The sequence below is a fragment of the Microcaecilia unicolor genome, chromosome 6 (genome assembly GCF_901765095.1).
Source record: "Microcaecilia unicolor chromosome 6, aMicUni1.1, whole genome shotgun sequence".
NCBI lineage: Eukaryota > Metazoa > Chordata > Amphibia > Gymnophiona > Siphonopidae > Microcaecilia > Microcaecilia unicolor.
Genome location: NC_044036.1, coordinates 115,383,081 through 115,403,082, shown reverse-complemented (window position 1 = coordinate 115,403,082; position 20,002 = coordinate 115,383,081). Strand labels below are relative to the sequence as shown.

At 44.0% G+C, this 20,002-nt stretch overlaps 1 protein-coding gene across 1 annotated transcript in view; it reads right to left on the bottom strand.

Annotated features, from left to right (window-relative positions):
• LOC115471580 (deleted in malignant brain tumors 1 protein-like) overlaps positions 1-20,002 on the bottom strand; it is a 339,289-nt gene that overhangs the window by 117,938 nt on the left and 201,349 nt on the right. The window contains exon 11 of the mRNA XM_030205253.1: positions 2,432-2,734. Coding sequence (XP_030061113.1) covers positions 2,432-2,734 — 303 coding nt within the window. The remainder of the gene's footprint in view (positions 1-2,431; positions 2,735-20,002) is intronic.

Below are 20,002 nucleotides of genomic sequence, written 5' to 3'. Positions count from 1 at the left end.
AGGGCTCACCTACCCGAGCCATGACATTCTGAATGCAGAAGTTATTGTAACCAACAATGTCTTCCATGACACATACTTAGAAGCTCATTTTCAAAAGAGAAAAGCATCTCAAAAACAGCATAAAATGCATTTGGATGTTTTTCTACAAAAAACGCCCAAATCATGATTTTCCTAACTTGGATTTGAGATGCTTTTCTCTGCAGTGTGCCCAAATCACAAGGGGGCATGTTGGGGGTGGGATTTGGGCATTCACAAAACTTGGACATTTCTGTGCCATAATGGAACAAAACTAAAATGTTCAGGGAAGGACCTGTTTCAATCATGCCTAAGTCACAAAAATGTGCCCTAAGTGACGAGATGATTACTGGAGAGATTAAGGCATGATGCTCCCTTGCTCCCCTAATAGTCACTGACCCCCCTCCCCCCCCCCCCCCCCGCAAAGATGTGAAAGAAACAGTATATAAAGGGAAATTGGGGGGGGGGGGGGAAACTACTGATGCAATGGATCAACAGTAGAAGATTCATCATCAGAAAAAAAGACCTGGTTAGGTGGAGGCCACTCAGTCACATGGACTGACAAGTTTACTATCTTTCCTTAAGAAATTTCTCCCACATTTTCTTGAAAACATGATGAGGCTTGTGGAGTAAATTAGAAAATTGCTGTGTGACATTTTAAAAAATATTCTGGAGGGGGGGGGGGGGAAGGACTCGCTGATAAATGGTTTTCTAAAAGTAAGTTCTTAAATGGTATGTCTGTGACAGATGCACCAGGAGTTTTACCAGGAAAAGTCTCGATAGAAAGATCCATTCTATGCCGCTTCAAAGGAATCTCAGGATGAACAAAGGCAATAGATTCCATTTTATCGGAGCTGACAACATATTCCACATGGGAGCCAAGAGCGTCCAAAACAAGATAACTCTGTGCCACATCATTATTGCTTGCAGAAAGCTTATGCTCTGCCTCAGTTTTCTATTGGGTAGTAGCTGAAATTCAAGATGTAAGGGCTCCCTTTCTTACTGATGCGATTGCATCAGAAAACAAACCTTTGTACCTGCAGCAGTATTCTCCTTAGAGCCAGAGGTACTGGGGGCCTGAATCGAAGCAAACAGATTTTCTAAATATTTGGTTTCTGAGTTGCTTTCCTTACATTCTGACCAGAGGACATTTTTATGCTGAGGTTAGATAATGGATCACATTCTGTAGACAATTCAGAATTAATTTCTGGAATGTATCTTTTTCGTGCAAATATTCTTTCAATTTTATCCCTCTCATTTTCTCACCTCTCAGTGACATTTTAGCACATTTAATATAATCTTGTACCTGGTGCTCATTCCCTATTTAGCAAACTCAAAAATAATGCATATCTAAATTAGACATCTTCTTGCAGGAAGGACATCTTTTGAAACACAGTTTAATTTGACAGATGGCAATTAGTTAGGGATAAAATAGTAGAACTATGAAAACTTAAAGACAAACAAGAACTGAATAACCCAACTGTATTGAATTGCGGATGAAATAAGTCTGTTGGTTGTAAAGTTATCTTTCACTGTCACACAGACACCAAATGCAGTCACTGCATTCTTTAAATTCATAAGCTTTGGTAAACATTCCCTATAGGCATGCATCATGAGATGAGATCATCAACAGTGTGGCTCTGGATCCTAGCTGGCCAAGGAGAATGCTGCCTTACACTGGAAACCACTGCCTTACAAAGTATTTTGTATTAACTGGTATTTTGGTTAACTAAGCCCTTTTAAGAGTCTTGTTTAATTTTACCAAAAAATGCAATCAATTCATTTTTATCTGTAAAACCTCTTTCATACTGATTATTAAATCAAAATGTTTTATACAGAAAATTATAGTTCTATTCATTGAAATGTATTTAACATTCAGAGTCAAAACAAAAATGTGCATCTTGAGACCTGTGAAGAAAGAAAAATGAAAGCAAGGAAGATATAGAAATCATTCAACAAAAAGACTGTAACAGTAAAAGAATTAGGAGACCAGACAGAAAATACAAGTTACACTAAAGAATTAGTAAATCAGAAAGGAAAAACATAAGTTGGCCAGTGGGGATAGATGTGTTTATAGGTGAAGTAAACTGCAGTAATATCAGAAAGATGGACAGGAGAATAAGTCTTTGGAGGATTTTGAACTGAGCTCTGTAACAGATTGGAAGCCCATTAGTTTTTCTAAAGCGTGGGGTGCTACAATCTTGCTTTTGGAATGGCTGAACAGCAGCATTTATAACACAGCTATCTTGGGCCTGGAAGGTCATAAGAATATAAACCACTATCAAAAACAAAAATTTGGTTTTAATTGACCATGGTTTGGTTTATGCTGGCTTTTCTTATATTTCTCTTGACTTTTTTTATGCCTTTCCAAATCTAAGCTGCAGTATCAGAAGATATAAAATTGTTAGGACCTTACCTGAGCACACAGCTACAGCTGTATCTCCAAAGCCATCCACATGTTCATTCCAACTTCCTGGGCAATCAGCAAGATGAGACTCTGTTCCATTACAGTTGACATCTTCAAACCAAAATATGCTGGTTTTCCTTCCAAACTCAGATTTTTTATTGGTAGATACTGCAAAGCCACAGCCAATCTCCTTGCAAACCACCTGAGCATCCCATATATCCCAACCACGGCTGGACACTGGCTTCCACTGATTTTCATGAAATAGCTCCACTCTCCCAGTGCATGGAGATCCCCCTTTCTCCAGTTTCACTACTGCACACAAATTTTTTAAAAAGGAAGGCATAGTTAGAATAGTGAAATATTCCCATGAAACTTGAATAGTTAAAAACATAGCACATACAAGTGCTATGAGAGAATAGATTGCTACTATACTGTACAGCTCACTTCATTTGGGAAATGTGCTATAACCTAGCATCTATGGGAAACACACTAACACCAACTAAACATCTGTAGAAATAAATGTGTAACATTCACAAAAATATCCTTTCCATTTCTTCCCACCATGGTTTGTTTCTCATAAGAAGTGTTTCAAGTAATCCAGTTCTGCGGAGTCATAATTAATGTAATTTGAGTGAATATAACTTTAATTTATTTTACTGGTACTTTACATCATTTGATTACATGTCTCACCAACTTAGCTCAAAGTGAGTTACAATTAAAAATATTCACACATTCTCATCCCTTAATTACAACTTAGCATTTTATATCCCTACACCATAAACCAAATAGGACACAAATCCACTATCCCATACCATCAATTCCCAATCATAGAACATAAACCAGAAATGACAGGAATCTTCTGTCCCCAGTCATCATTTCCCAATCAGAAACATTCATTTTAAAAATCATGCTTTCAAATACTATTTAAATTTCTCATAAGACTGCATCTGTCATAGTTCTTTAAAAAAAAAAAAGAAAAAGAAAAGATTGTTCCACAACTTGGGGCCCAATACCCCAAATGACCACCGAGAAGTCCTTTTCTCGGTGATCATTTGGGGTATTGGGCCCAAAGTTTAAGCCCATTTGGTACAATAAGATAACCTTATTGGGTAAGATCATAGTTGTCTGGATGGTTCATAACAGAGAACTACATCAGAAACAGTGGAACATTTGAACTTCATATACCTGAAGTAAGAACATCCATCCTGTGCCCCCCACCCCCCTTTCAAATTGCCATTTTTGGAATTATTTCAACTTCTCTGCAATCCATAAAATATCCAGGAACACCTATGTTTGGAAATATGACATATATCACACACTACATATCTAGAATTTAACTTTATAGAAAGTCCTAAGTAAAGAACATTACAATAATCCAAATGTGACAATATCAATGCCTGCACTAGGATTTAGAGCCTACTAAACAGTCAACATGCTCAAAGTGTTTAATAGTGCATTTATTAATCACATCTTGTGATAAAGTCACCTCCAGGATAGTTGGGTTAAGGCAGCTTCAGTCTGAACTACAAGTCCCAGAAGGCATTGCAGGCAAGGAGCCAGGAGGTGAGATGGAAAACCTGGACTGGACTCCTAGCTGCAAGAAGGGAGGACATGGGTGTAAGCTAATAGGAGGTGTAGATTGGCTGCCACTAGGGGGAAAGAGAGATAGGAAACCCTGTGTGCAGGAGCTCCTCATTAGGCTCATGCTCAACTCAGCTGGTATGGGTGTGTAGAGAAGCTAATGAGTGGAGAATGATTGGTTGTGAAGGCAGAAGCCAGGGATTAATTAGGCAGGTGGGAAGGAGTCTCAGGAGTTTAGTTCAGTTCAGGAGAGAGAAGGAGAGAAGTATTTGCAGACTGAAAATCCTTGGGCAGGGAGGTCCCTAAAGTACTGAAGCAGGCTGAGATTCCTTAGGTGAGAGGAAGTCCCAAAAGTATTGAATTCACTGTGAAGCTGATGCAGGGGGAAACCCTTGGGTAGAAGGAGTCCCTAAAATATTGAACTCTCCTGAAGGTAAAGAGGATAGAAGGTAGAAAATGCTGCTTGGTGACTGACCTGTGATGATGAACTGAAAGAACTGTTTGTCTTGGGAATTGAATTACTGTTTATTGTGCACTGGATAAAGAGCCCAGACTGAAGCCTGTATTGAATCCTGGTATGTGCTATGCTGTTGTTGGAACTGTGTACTAAAAACCTGCATGGAATAAAAGTCCTTAAGATTGAAGTTACTGGTGGACATCTATTTATTAATTGTACCGGGAGCCTGTGGCTGGAGGAGATTGTTCTATCCTTGGCTGCACAAGAGAGGCGCCTGGTTACAAATGGCACCCCAGATGGGACCGAACATGGATCCATGCAAGCCGGAGAGTCTGGTCGTGGTGGCCTAAAGGCTTAAATCCTGGATGCCTCAGGTAAGAGGTACCTAGGGGGGCCAAGGCTGGATAAAGAGAAGTGGGGAAGACCAGGAGTGGACCGGGCTGGCTTGAAAGGGGGACCAGTGTAAAGATATTGCACTTGGGTCTCTTTCCTTTTTTTGGCTTTACAGGGTGAAGGTGGTGGTGTCCAGGAGGTTCATGAAGCCCGTCGATGGGGCCAACGCTGATAAAGGCGCATTACTCACCTACCCAGGTAAAGGGTACCTAGGGGGGAGGCGAGGGAGGATCCTAACTGAGAAGGGCAGTTCCAGTAAACTGTAGAAAGGCTTGTTCTGAGTGAATTCTGGTACGAGTTCCAAGAAGTAGCGCAAGTGTAGGGCCAGGGAAACAGACAGTCCGCACTTGGATATTTCTCGTGTTACAGGCTGCATCCCAACAGATGGTCGAGGAGGACGTCAGAGCCATTGGAAGGCGGAGACGGTTCAGACCGGGGAGAGACGTCTGGAGGCCCGGGGAGCCAGAGCCCAAGTCGCCAGCAGAAGGAATGAACATGGCAGAGTTGGACACCATGATCCAGGTTCTGGGACTTGGAGGGGGACTGTGTTCAGGGACTGTTGGGACATTGTTTAAGCCTGAAAGGGTGTCTGGGGAAGACAGGACCCCAAGGAGAAGAGAAGTGATTCAGCCAGAGTGATACCAATGTGGGGAAATGGGCCATGTTGGAGAGTGGTGTCTGGCAGTATGCAGTTCAGAGGATGAACTGGGAGACTGGGAGGAGGGAAATCCTACAGTCAGTTGGTGGGGGTTAAGTGACATGGCAGGCACGAGGAAGCCCAAAGGCCATGAGAGTCGGGAGGTGGCCCAGTCCTCAGGGGCAGACTTCATGGTTAGGCCAGGAACCCAAGGGGAAAGAGGTATCTGCAGGGAAGAGGGTCAGGAGGAACCCGCTGCAGGGAAAGCACCCAATGTCCCAGGGAGAGGGGAGACCACAAACCTAAAAAGTGCCAAGAGGGAGGATGGGTGCCTGGACAAGGAAGGAAAACCCCAGTTGCAGGATAATGGTGGTCCTGGTAAGAAGGGTAAACCCTCTAGGAAAGTGAAAGGGGGTGTAGGCCCAGGTGAGAACTTCCCAGGTGACAGGATAAAAAGTAGTCCTGATTGTGTAGGGGAAGGCAAGGTACACTGTGAGCAGGGGGGTGAGACAGCTGAAGAAAGAGTAGGCTGCCCATGCTACGGTGAAAAACTGGCACTATTTCCATGTGGTGGTGAACCAGGGAGAGTTGCCCCAAGGGAGAAATACTGGGAAATGGGATTAATTGAATTTCCCAAAGATGGCCTTGAGTTTGGTAGGAAACTCCAGGAGGAAGCCCAAGGGGAGAATGAGAACCCGCTGTTAAAATCCCTTGGAGAAAGTATATGGCAGGTAGAAGGGGCATTACAGGCCCTATGTAAACCAGGGGAAGCCTATAGGCAGCCGGAGCAATGTCTGAGGGAGGTCCTGGAACTAAACAAAGGACTGATGGTAACTTTAGTGGGCCATATACAACAGCAGCAAGAGGAGTCCCATAAGGTAATGGAGAATAGTCTAAGGGAGAATGAGCAAAGATGGGTCTTATTTGAAGCAGCTTGTAAGAAAGAAATGGCTGCTTCAGTGCATGCCTTAGAGGCCAAACTGGCAGAGTCCCTTAAGCAGAAGGAAGGCTGTGAGGCACTGCTAGCCACGGTTAGGGCTCAGCTGTGCACAGAAGGTAGGCTAAGGGAAGAAAAGGAAGCAGAAGTAGTCCATCTTACAGCTACCCTGGAAGGGACCCAAGCCAAAAATGAGACCCAATTAGCAAAGCTGCAGTCCACACATGAGCAGAAGATGAGGGACCTCACAGACCAGTTGCAACAAGACCAGGAGCAGAGGGTAAACCTAGTTAAAGTTGATTTCCAGAATGCTCACCAGGAGTGGCATAAAGAGCAAGAGGCCCTAAGGGAAAGTATAAGGGAATAGCAAGCCTTGATACTACTCCAGAAGCAAAGGGAAAATAAGTTTGTCACCTCTGTAAAGGTAGAATTAGAAGAAGCCAAGCAGGAGGTGAAGCAGAAGGAAGTGGAGTTGGCCAAAAGGCAGGAAAGTGTTAAGGAGATGGGTAAACTACAGCAAACAGCCATAGGAGTGCTGAGGGGGAGTTTAACCCAGGTAAAGGCTTGGCTGGGAGAATTAAAGGGCCAACAGGAAAGCCAGCTGAGGGAAGTGCAGCAGGGATATACTGGAGTGGTGGCTCAGTTAACTGTGGCATTGCAGCGGACCCAAGCTGAGTCCAGGGACCTGAATGAGCTTAATAGGGAGAAGGTAATCCAGATAGAAGACCTGCACAAGGGATACACCCAAAGGATAGAGGGGTTATTGGTGGAGATGCAGGCAGCCCAGGAAAGGGTAAGATACCTTACTCAGAGGAACCTTGAGTTGGAAACTCAGATAAAGGAGTTGCAACAGGTTCAAGCTCAGGGGGCAGCTGAGTGGGCGATAGAGAGACAGCAAGCCAGGGAAACCACAGAAAGGGCAGAAAGCTGACCCTGGAGGAGAGGTGCAGGGTGTTGACCCTAGCGGTCGATGTCTTCTTCCAGGATGGGCAGAGAAGACTAAACAAGCTTCAGGAAGCCCAGGCCTGCATTGTGAACCTCCAGAAAAAGCTTGAGGGAAAGAAGGACCCAGGAGGGGTTAAAGTAAGTAAACTCCTATCCCCGAGTAAGGATCAGGATAGGGAGAGTCAGAAGGGCACTGTTAAAACTTGAGAAAGAGGTAGTGTAAAGGTTAAGGAATTTGAGAAACCCCGGAAGGGCAAGCAGAAAAGGGAAGAGGCTGCCCAATGGAGGGAAAGGCTCAGGCCTCAGAAGAAAAGGTTGATCCTAGGGCCCAGACACCGCACGCTAGAGTCAGGTGAGGAAAGAGCTCCTAGGCAGGGGACGCCGGCTCAGGGAGGGTGCCAGGGGGAGGCTAGATCACCCAGAGGCTGGGGGAAGCCTTGTACCAAGAGTGGTTATCCTATACCAAAAGGGATAGGATACACTTAAAAGTCCCAGGGAAGATTGGAGACGATTCAAGATGGCGGCGTAACAGGCAGCGCCGAAAGGTCGCTCTGAGAACCAGCCCGGGAGAAAACTCTTGCGGACAATATGCCCCATACTAAAAGGAAGGGGTTGACGAGGATAGTTCCCCCACCTACCTCGACTCCTTCATTGCCTCGGATGGGACTAGAGCGTTTTTTCAGCCCGATTTCCCAAACAAGCAGAGATGTGGATCCCATAGCGGGGCTCCTTGGGGAAGTGGAGGTCCCGCTGGGAGAGGATGTATCTCTTTCTCCACCATCTACTTGTAAACCTCCCTGCCCAGCATCGATGGCGAGTACCGATGTGGATCAACGCCCTACCGGAAGTGTATTGGGTGAGATCCACGGTGAGGGTCGGGAAGTTCCACAGAAGACGCTGGGAGCAGAGGTCGTAGGAACCTCAAGGAAAACGCAGGAGGTAAATCTTGAAATGATTTGGGTAAAGCTGAACAGAATGGATATGACTTTACAACAAACATCGGGTGAAGTCAGTAACTTTAATAAGAGATTTGGTGAGTTAAATGCAAAGGTAGACCTGCTAAAAGAAGAAACAGCTGAAAAACTGACTGTTATTCAAAAGAATGTAAACTCTTTACAAGAATTTAAAATAAATGTGGTGAAAGATAATGTTGAACTTCGGAGACGAATGGAACAAGTTGAAAACTTTAATAGAAGGCTAAATCTACGTTTACTGAATTTTCCCAAACTCCTAGGGATTACTCCTCTAGATCTATTTAAGAGATATTTGAACGAGGTGTTGAAAATGCCTCTGGAAGCTATACCGCCTGTTAATAAGTTATATTATATTCCTACTCCTAAAGGAGAGATTGGGAAAACTCAAGAAGCTCAACTTATGAATATAGATCTTGGAAACATTTCAGCTATACTTGAACAAACACTTGATGAGACAACAGAAAGGTCTACATTGATAGTGTCTTTAATATTTGAACAGGACTTGAATAACATAATGAAACAGTATTTTAAGAATTTAAAAACCTGTTTTGGGGGTATTAAGGTACAGATTTTTCCTGATGTTACAAAATCAACTCAGCAGAGGAGGAAAGCCTTTTTGGCATTGAAATCAAGAACTGTTGAGATAGGAGGGATGTTTTTCCTGGCCTATCCATGCAAGTGCCTTGTGAGACTGGGTCAGGTTAAATATACATTTTTTTCACCAGAAGCTCTTAAATCTTTTCTAGATTCTAAACAATTGTAAAACTATAAGGGAATATTACGCCACCTAATTATTTTTTGTGAATTATTGTTATATTTTCCCCATAACTCTTTTCGTCTCCTTCAAAAATGAGGTCTAAGGAAGCAATAATTATCATAATTAATTAAGAAATTATACTATTTTTGAAGTAGATTTACTTCTGTAAGAAGTTTTCTTAAGGAATGTTATTATTTCTGTATAAATTTTATGGCTGTATTTCAATAACAAGTATATTCTTGTTAAAATGTAAAAATTTAATAAACAAATTGAAACATAAAAGTCCCAGGGAAAAGGAGACTTAGGACCCTATACACAACCCACAAATACCAATCAGGGCCTAGTAGGCGAAGAAGTACAGCCCAGGGTTGTAGCCATGAGAGGGGTAGGACTAGGAGTTCCCCTGAGGTGATAAGGGGATTAGGCCTGAGGAAAGTACACCAGAAGCCCAGTGGTAAAGGGGGTGTACCCATGGGTCAGGAAAGTGGGCGAAGAAATTAGACGCCGAGGCCTAGGGAGGCGTAAAAAGAAAGGACGAAGGGTTCTGTCTAGAATTGCGAATCCCTGGGAAGGTCCCAAAGAGACTCACAATTTCTTAAGTGGGGGGGGGGGGGGGGGGTATGTGAAAAAGTCACCTCCAGGATAGTTGGGTTAAGGCAGCTTCAGTCTGAACTACAAGTCCCAGAAGGCATTGCAGGCAAGGAGCCAGGAGGTGAGATGGAAAACCCGGACTGGACTCCTAGCTGCAAGAAGGGAGGACATGGGTGTATGCTAATAGGAGGTGTAGATTGGCTGCCACTAGGGGGAAAGAGAGATAGGAAACCCTGTGTGCAGGAGCTCCTCATTAGGCTCATGCTCAACTCAGCTGGTATGGGTGTGTAGAGAAGCTAATGAGTGGAGAATGATTGGTTGTGAAGGCAGAAGCCAGGGATTAATTAGGCAGGTGGGAAGGAGTCTCAGGAGTTCAGTTCAGTTCAGGAGAGAGAAGGAGAGAAGTATTTGCAGACTGAAAATCATTGGGCAGGGAGGTCCCTAAAGTACTGAAGCAGGCTGAGATTCCTTGGGTGAGAGGAAGCTGATGCAGGGGAAAACCCTTGGGTAGAAGGAGTCCCTAAAATATTGAACTCTCCTGAAGGTAAAGAGGATGGAAGGTATGTAGCAATTGGGACATTTGATTCCTACACAACATCCATATGGGTGGATTTTTCTTTATCCAGTGAAGTAAAATACATTATTTTGCCACCAATATCCAAATTCTATATATGGCACCTAGAGTTACGTGCATTAAATTGGGCACGCATCCAATTTAATGTGCATAACTTAATTGAATAACGAGCCAATCAGTGCTGATAATTGCTGATAACCACCAATTATCAGCACTAATTGGCCCTAATTAGGATTTATGCACATATCTTATTCTATAACGATTGACGCATAAATCCTAACATGTGTAACTATTTGGGGATGTGGCTTGGTGCATTTTGGGGGCATTCCGGGGTGTTCCTAAACTGTATGCATGTACATCCCAATTTGGATGCATATATAACCAGTGTAAAATCTTATAATGCATTTTTATTTGTGCACTTTGTAACAAATCAACTTCATCTAGCACTCCCTCCAAAAAGTCCCATAGTGCAGTGTTTCCTAAGTTAGTTCCGGAATACCCCCTGTGAATATTCTTCTGTGGTGTCGTGCACCCATTTTCAAATTGTATGTACAAAGGGGTTTACCTTATGCTTTTCAAATATTCTATATAACAGTTGCCAATGAGACCTTTAATTATACCCTTCTAAGGCCAAAAATGATCAAAATCTCTCTTACCTCAGATTTCAGTGCAATGGGACAAAAAAAGATTTAATCTGAGTGTTCCATTTGTAAATAACAAAGCTATCATCATGAGTTCCCTGCTCAGACTTTTAAGGCATTCTGATCTTTCAGTTGTCCCACGTTTTATTTTATTTATTTGTACATTTATACCCCACATTTTCCCCACAGTTTTGCAGGCTCCAAGTGGCTTACAATGCACTGATAGGCTATTTCTAATCCTCTTCAATTGTCCATACCTCTAGACCAGGAGGAAAATCTTTACTGCCCAAAATGGATAAGTAGGGTGAGCAATGCACTGCAACTGCAAAGTGCTTTCTGTACTTCTTTTCAGGACCACCATATGGAACTGATTAGCATATGGTGCTGAACATCAGGTGGTAATTTCCTACCCTCAGGGCGTAAAACATAAGCTAAGGTGTAGGGTCTCACTATTTGTTGTTCCAGTTCAATATGACAAAACATGTAAGCCGCATTGAGCCTGCCATGAGTGGGAAATCGTGGGGTACAAATGTAACAAAAAAAAAAAAAGTCATGTTGTAACTTCTAAAATCTGGGAGGCCTAAACCACCCTCCTGCTTGGGCACCTGTAATAATGGCAATTTCATTTGAGGATTTTTTTCCAATCCAGATCTGGACAACATTGTATTCCACAATTGTAAGCCTTTCCTGGTAAGTTTCAAAGGCAGATTTTGAAAAAAGATAAAACTATTTAGGTAGTAATACCATTTTTATAAATTGTAGAGTCCCAAAGACAACAGGAGATGTAGCCAATTATTCAATAATTTGCTTGAGTCCTCCAATATGGGTTTGACATTAAGCGCATATAACTAAGTGAGGTCTCTGAGTATCCATACCAGGGGCGTAGCTAGACACCCAATTTTGGGTGGGCCTGGGTCCAAGATGGGTGGGCAGAAGAACCCCGCCCCGTCCCACAGGTGATTTGGTCTCTTCTTCGATCACCTGCATGCCATATGGTCTCTCAAACATCCCCCCTCTCCCGCATACCTTTTAAATAGCAGATTTTCACTGGCAGTGAGCAGCAACTAATACACACCGCTCATGTTGGCCCCACAGCCTTCCCACTGATGCAACTTCCTGTTTCTGCATACGCAGGAATACATCAGAGGGAAGGCTGTGGGGTTGGTACGACTGCGAGCAGTGTATATGAGTCATTGCTTGCTGCAGGTGAAGATCTGCTATTTACAAGGTATGCAGGAGGAACAGTTGTTGGGAGTTTTCAGCTGGTGGGGCTTGGGAATTCCTGCCAGCCACATCATAGGTGTGTGGCTACTGGGTGGGCCTGAGCCCAAAGTGGGTGGGCCTGGGCCCACCCAGGCCCACCCTTGGCTACGCCACTGATCCATACCCCTAGATACTTAATATGCTCAGACACCCATTTGAGGGGTTGGAAGGGGGCTCTTTTTGATAGAGGGGGTGGCATGGTCAGTTTCATTTTCATCTTCAGTTTCAGCTGAAACCAAGCAACCAATTTTGATTGTAGATTTGGTTTTGGCAGAAACTGAAGATCCTGGTTTCTGTCAGGCACTTGTGGTGTTCAACACAGCAAAGGTGACAAAAAAGGGGCAACTAGATGATGTCCAAAAATAAAAGGAGTTTATTAAAGCATCCAAAGACTCAACATGGGTCATGTTTCGGTCACTCTGGCCTGCCTCAGGAGTCTTCAGTAGGATGTCTCTAAACCTGCTGTTTATTCAAATAAATACCAATTGTTGCTCCTTATTCTAAGTCAAGTTACTAGCTCAGAACAACACATTCTAACTGAAGACTTCTGAGGCAGGCCAGTGTGGCTGAAACATGACTCATGTTGAGCATTTGGATGCTTTAATAAACTCACTTTCTTTGGATATCATCTAGTTGCTCCTTTTTTTGTCACCTTCACTATACTGGACACGATTTGTGATTGCGAGGGCTCCTTTTCATTTGTGTTCTGTCAGGCTCTAACCAGTGGGCGATACAACAAGACAAGTCCATCACCAGAACACGTGCAAAATAAGAAGTAACAGTACAAGATAGTAATGTCTGTGCAACAGTGAAGAGGTGACCAGTGACTCCTGAACCAAGAGGCTATGCTCAGCAAGGCACATAAGCAACTGAAGTCTGGTACACATACTACATTGGGACTCTGCCATAAGACAACAAAAAGCCATGTGATGCAACAGCTATGGATCCATACTCTAGATCAAATGCAATGTGTCACGGCTGCGACTGTGCTACTGTGTCCAGACTCATCTCTTCCTCTGGTGGTCAGGTTCTGCAGCTTCTCCGGACTCCTTTTTCCCCATTTCTCAAGCCAGATTTCACAGATTATTCTAGCCCTACTCTGATGTTCCCGGTTCCGAACCTCACTCTTGAGTCATCCAAGCCTCACTCTGATGTCCTAGTATCTAAGCCTCACTCTGGTGTTTCAGTGTGCTTCAAGCCTCATTCCTGAAGAAATGACATCATCAGTGAGGGCTTTCTTAAGGAACAATGGGACATTCAGACTTTGTCTTTGCAACAGAGATCTCCAGGTGTTTTCTAGCCGGTGTGTGATTGTTGCACTTCTAGCCTGTTCTGGCCTTGTTTCCTACTGTGTTTCTAGCTTGTTCCTGCTTTGTCTCTATTCCTGTTTTCTGCCGTGCCTCTTACCTTGCCTCAGCTTGTTCCTGTTTTGTCTTCAGTCTTGCTTCAACTTGTTCCTACCTTGATCCCAGCTTTGCCTCTGTTTGTTCCCGCCTTGCTATTGAGCTCCAATTCTGCTTTCTAGTTCCTGCCTTCCTTTCTAACTCCAGTCCTGCTTCCAAGCTTCAGTCCTGTTCTGTTCTTGGTTCTTGCTCCAGTCAAGTCCTGCTCTGTTCCTGGTTCCTGCTCCAGTCAAGTCCTGCTCTGTTCCTGGTTTCTGCTCCAGCCAAGTCCTGCTTTCAAATTCCAGAGTTTCAGCCTTGCTTTCCAGCTCCAGTCCAGTTTTCAAGCTTCATTTCTAGCCTGGGTGATTCACCTGCTGCTAGCCAGACTCCAGCAGTGGCCCAAGGGCTCACTTTCTTTGAATCCATGACAAAATGTTTCCTGAGGTCACATGTGACTGGAAGAGCACTGTGGAAACCATGATTAAGCTAAGCACAACATATGGATCACCAAGAGATGTTCACTCCAATGATGGAAGTTATTTCAATGAACAGGCCACTTATCCTGAGATCATCTGGATCTCCTACACTGCCTGCCTGCCTGCCAAGAGCAACAAAACTGACTGAATGCCTGAAAAGACTCAGCAAGGAAGGCCTATGCTGGAACATGCCTTTACACACTCTGAAAGGCTGGGATGCAACAATCTCACAAGTGGTTGTCAATTTTCCACTTGGAGAAGCCATACCATATTTGAAATGTATGTATTTACCTTCATCAGAACCTGAAATCCAGGCTTTGGAGATATGGATAAATAATCAGTTGTGGCATCAGATCAACTCTCCACGGCAACCACATGTGCAATCAGAAAAACTTTTCTTTGCAAGACTGGCATCCTGAACTGAACTAAAGACTAAAACTGTTACTTCTCCCACAGCAATGTGATGAGGCCAAGCATGGCAAAGAAGATAATCTGAATAATGCTTATTCAGTATTAGTCCACAAAATATGGTATTACTGTTTCAGTAGAGGGGGTATCACTGTATATCATAAATTATTACCCAGCTCTCAAAAATTTCAATAGCTTCTTTTGCATTCAAAGGTATTTATCACATTGTATAGGATCCTTCAGATTCCCCTGTCACCACCGTGCAGGCTAGTATTGTGAGCCAGGCACTTTCATGGTGGGCAGGTATTCCTCATTTGATCCACAAAATTTAATATCACTTAAACCAACTTTTTTATCATATTTTTTCTTTTACTTAAACATAAGCACTTAGCTTTAATATGTAGCGTCGCTATGGACTCCTTCTTCAAAATACTTTAATAGAACTGCTCATTCATCTCGGAGGTATCATACCGACATGAATTCACGTTTCGCAACTAGTGCTGTATCAAGGTGCATCTCATTTCACACACCCAGCCAACGTTTTATTCTGTCTCACTCTCCATGTTCACAGCCCTCGTCTTCAGCTCACACAGTCTCTGGCTGGGTGTGTGAAATGAGATACACCTTGATACAGCACTAGTTGCGAAACGTGAATTCATGTCGGTATGATATCTCCGAGATGAATGAGCAGTTCTATTAAAGTATTTTGAAGGAGTCCATAGTGACACTACATATTAAAGCTAAGTGCTTATGTTTAAGTAAAAGAAAAAATATGATAAAAAAGTTGGTTTAAGTGATATTAAATTTTGTGGATCAAATGAGGAATACTTGCCCACCATGAAAGTGCCTGGCTCACAATACTAGCCTGTATGGTGGTGACAGGGGAATCTGAAGGATCCTATACAATGTGATAAATACCTTTGAATGCAAAAGAAGCTATTGAAATTTTGGAGAGCTGGGTAATAATTTATGATATTCAGTATTAGTACCATTGCAACAGAGTAAATGCTTATGCTGACATTATGAATATGATACTCATTTTAACCAGAGATGTTGTAGGAAAATGTATGCAAAAAGTTATATTGTTCTAGTAACTCTAATGCTTGCAGAAGTTACATAGATTAGAAAAGTAACGTTATAGAATTGCCTAGCTTTAGTTTTGTTTATTAGCCTAGTCTTAGGCATGATTATTTTACTCATGTTATACTTGTACTTTAGATGCACAATATGCTGTATGAGCATTTTGCTAGCTCAACTTCCAAGAGGTGGAGTGATGCAGGATGGAACTGTCTTGCCTATTTTAGTGGAAGTTGGGCTCACAAGGTTTAGTAAAAGTTAGGTTCACAAGCCCATACCAACAGTTAATATAGTATAATCTTCCTAAACTAACAGGATGACTTTTTTTGAGGGGTTTTTTTTCACTCTCTCAACATATTTTTGTACTGAAGAGCTTTCTCAGGATGACACACAATCATACCACTCTTATCAGTGGTGCTTGGGAGGAGGAGACATATCATTGTGAGAGCAAAAATTTATCTCTGTTGCTCACCCTCATCTTGTACCTGTAATAAAGTTGATTTTTTTCCTTTTTGTACAAGCACAAATTCTGATTGGGTGCTCCAGTCAGCACCCCTCAAGCAGGGGAAAGAATAATTGTACTAGTTTTTGGTTGTTGAGGTTAGAGGCATCTTCACAAATGACAGATACATTCTGCAGATCTCTGATGGTGTGACCTTCCATGCCTGCTTGCCTTGTCTAGAATCTGCAGCCTCTGCACGAACTTAGCAAAAGACTATGTGAACTGTAACCTGTCCTGTTGCTGACCAGAGATTGCAGAGTGAGCTGTCCATGTGCCTGATTACATTTCCTGCATTACAATAAAGGTATTGTATCTGATTCTTGTATGTGTTTCTCTGATGCTTATTCATACATGTCATAAGAAAATGCAAAAGAATTAAGTAATACTGCCAGCAGCTGCTAGCAGATCATATCATCAACAAGGGTGGGACGCTAACAACCCCTATGCCAGCACCTTAGCCCAAAGGCTATCTCTTGCTTTGCCTGCACATCAGGACGATAATGATTCACAAAGGAATGTAGGATCAACCAAGTTGCCACCCTACAAATGTCCTGCAAATGTATTAGGTAATGCTCAGCCCATGAGGAGGCTTGAGCTCTGATAGAATGTGCTTTCAACTCTTTTGGTAATGGTCTGCCCTTGAGCAGGTAAACCAAAAAATAATTGCCTCCTTAATCTATCTGGCCAGCTGTTGCGTCCCTCACCAGTGACGCTCTCTCTACGGTGGTGCCTCGCTCGGGTCCGCGGGAGGAGGCACTGGCCTGGAGGGTCGGTCCGTCGCCAGTCGTCCTCGGCGCTCCAGAGGGGCTCTGCCAGCTGCTTGGGCTGCACCGGTTTGCCGCTGTTGTTCAGTGGCTGTTGGGGAATGCCGGCCATGTTGGCAGTGCTGGCGTCCCCGAAGAAGAGAGTCTCTTCCGGGCACGGAGTCCAGAAGCGCTGAAGACACTCCCTCCGACACCTGGGTTGGCCACTATCTGCTTGACGCCGCCTCCTTCTGTTGGCCGGTCAATCCGGGATTTCTTGGGCTGGCTGAGTGCTCCACCCCCTGACAGCTGTTTCTGGTTCCGCTGATGGGAGGGGGCTATTTAGAAGCAGCACCTTGCAGCACTTGTTGCTTCGGCTTCTACTCATGTGGAATACTGGGCGTTGTGATTCTTCTCATTTGCTGTTTCCTGTCTTTGAACCCTTGCTTGGACCTGGACTGTGATTTTGCTTGCTGCCTACCTTTGAACCCTTGCTTGGACCTGGACTGTGAGTTTGCCTGCCACCTGCCTTTGAACCATTGCTTGGACCTGGACTGTGATTTTGCTTGCCTGCCTCTGGATCCTCGTCTGTTCCTGGACCGTGGCTTAGTTGGCCTGCTACTTGCCTGGAGTCCTGCCTGGACTGGGCCTCCGCCAGGGTCCCTGCCGTGCTTCCTCAGGTAAGACCAGGATTGTTCGTCCACCAAATGCTGTTCGGCACAGGGACTCACTTCCTGTTACGGTACAGGCCTAACACCACCAAACACCACAAGTAGCCTGTCGGACTTCCTAAATTTTTCCATGTTCTGCAAATAACAGAGTAGAGCCCTCTGCAAGTCTAAATGATGAGGTTCTGCAGCTTCCTCTCAAGCAAAAACAGACAAAGTAATAGTTTTGTTGAGGTGAAAAGGGGAAATCACCTTCGTCAGAAAGGAAAGCACTGGATGAAGGACCATTTTCTTCCAGGAGATGAGAAAGAACTGCTCCCAACAGAAAAGAGGATGTAATTCCAAAATGGGTCAAGCTGAGGTGATAGCCACCAAATAGATCACCTTTAAGGAAAGATCCTTAATCATCACTGCTGTCAGAGGCTCAAAGAGTGCGTTGATTAAGGCTGATAACATCATGTTCAAATCCAAAGGGGGAACAATCCTACAGAAGTTAGTTGAAGATGCTTAACACTATTGAAAAACTGTGAAACATCAAGATGCACTGAACTGACCCATGGAAGGAAGCGATTGTCACCAATTGTACTCGAAGGGAGGACACCCTAAAAAAAAGTCCAAGATCTCACCTAGCAATGCTTGAAGTGGAGAGACCACCTTTACGTCATACCAATCCTCAAAGATCTGCTACACCCTAACATAGTCAAGGATGTGGTATACTTCCCAGAACTCAATAAGGTTTTGATACCCTGGCCAAGCAACCATGCTTACTCTAGAGCCGTACCATAAGTGAGAACTGAGCCACATCTGAAACAGACCATCCAACAGCAGCAATGGCTGAGGATCCACGACCTTTAACCTTATAAGATCCCTGTACCAAGGCCTCCTTAGCCAATCCAGTGCTACCAGAACTGCAAGACTCTGATATGCCTTGATAGATACTTTTGTTCTGTTTTTACTGAAGAAAATCCTGGGGAAGGACCAAGAGGGACTGGCAAAAGTACACCTGAAAACGAACTGCATAGAGCACCGTTCACGGAAGAGAGTGTATATGAACAACTTGGAAAGCTAAAAGTGGACAAAGCCATGGGGCCGGACGGGATCCACCCCAGAATACTGAGGGAACTCAGAGAGGTTCTGGCGGGTCCTCTTAAAGATTTGTTTAATAAATCCTTGGAGACGGGAGAGGTTCCGAGGGATTGGAGAACGGCGGAGGTGGTCCCTCTTCACAAAAGTGGGGATAGGGAAGAAGCTGGAAATTACAGGCCGGTAAGCCTCACTTCGGTTATTGGAAAAGTAATGGAAGCCATGCTGAAGGAAAGGATAGTGAATTTCCTGGAATCCAATAAGTTGCAAGATCCGAGACAACATGGTTTCACAAAAGGGAAGTCGTGCCAAACGAATCTCATTGAATTCTTTGACTGGGTGACGGGAGAATTAAATCAAGGACGTGCTATGGACGTCATCTACTTAGATTTCAGCAAGGCTTTTTACACGGTTCCCCACAGGAGGCTCTTGAATAAACTAGAAGGGCTGAAGATAGGACCCGAAGTGGTGAACTGGATTAGGAACTGGTTGACGGGCAGACGCCAGAGGGTGGTAGTGAATGGAGTTCGCTCGGAGGAGGGAAAGGTGAGTAGTGGAGTGCCTCAGGGATCGGTGCTGGGGCCCATTCTGTTCAATATATTTGTGAGTGACATTGCCGAAGGGTTACAAGGTAAAGTTTGCCTTTTTGCGGATGACACCAAGATCTGCAACAGAGTGGACACCCCGGAGGGAGTGGAAAACATGAAAAAAGATCTGAAGAAGCTGGAAAAATGGTCTAACGTTTGGCAATTAAAATTCAATGCGAAGAAATGCAAAGTGATGCACTTAGAGAGTAGAAATCCAAGGGAGGCGTATGTGTTAGGTGGGGAGAGCCTGATAGACACGGACGGGGAGAGGGATCTTGGGGTGATAGTATCTGAGGACCTGAAGGCGATGAAACAGTGCGACAAGGCGGTGGCCGTAGCGAGAAGGTTGCTAGGCTGTATAGAGAGAGGTGTGACCAGCAGAAAAAAGGAGGTTTTAATGCCCCTGTATAAGACGTTGGTGAGGCCCCACCTGGAGTATTGTGTTCAGTTTTGGAGGCCGTACCTTGCGAAGGATGTTAAAAAATGGAAGCGGTACAAAGAAAAGCTACGAGGATGGTATGGGAGTTGCGTTCCAAGACGTATGAAGAGAGACTTGCTGACCTGAACATGTATACTCTGGAGGAAAGGAGGAACAGGGGTGATATGATACAGACGTTCAAATATTTGAAAGGTATTAATCCGCAAACGAATCTTTTCCAGAGATGGGAAGACGGTGGAACGAGAGGACACGAAATGAGATTGAAGGGGGGCAGACTCAGGAAAGATGTCAGGAAGTATTTCTTCACGGAGAGGGTGGTAAACACTTGGAATGCCCTCCCGCGGGAGGTGGTGGAGATGAAAACGGTAACGGAATTCAAGCATGCGTGGGACAGGCATAAAGGAATTCTGTGCAGAAGGAATGGATCCACAGAAGCTTAGTTGAAATTGGGTGGCAGGGGGA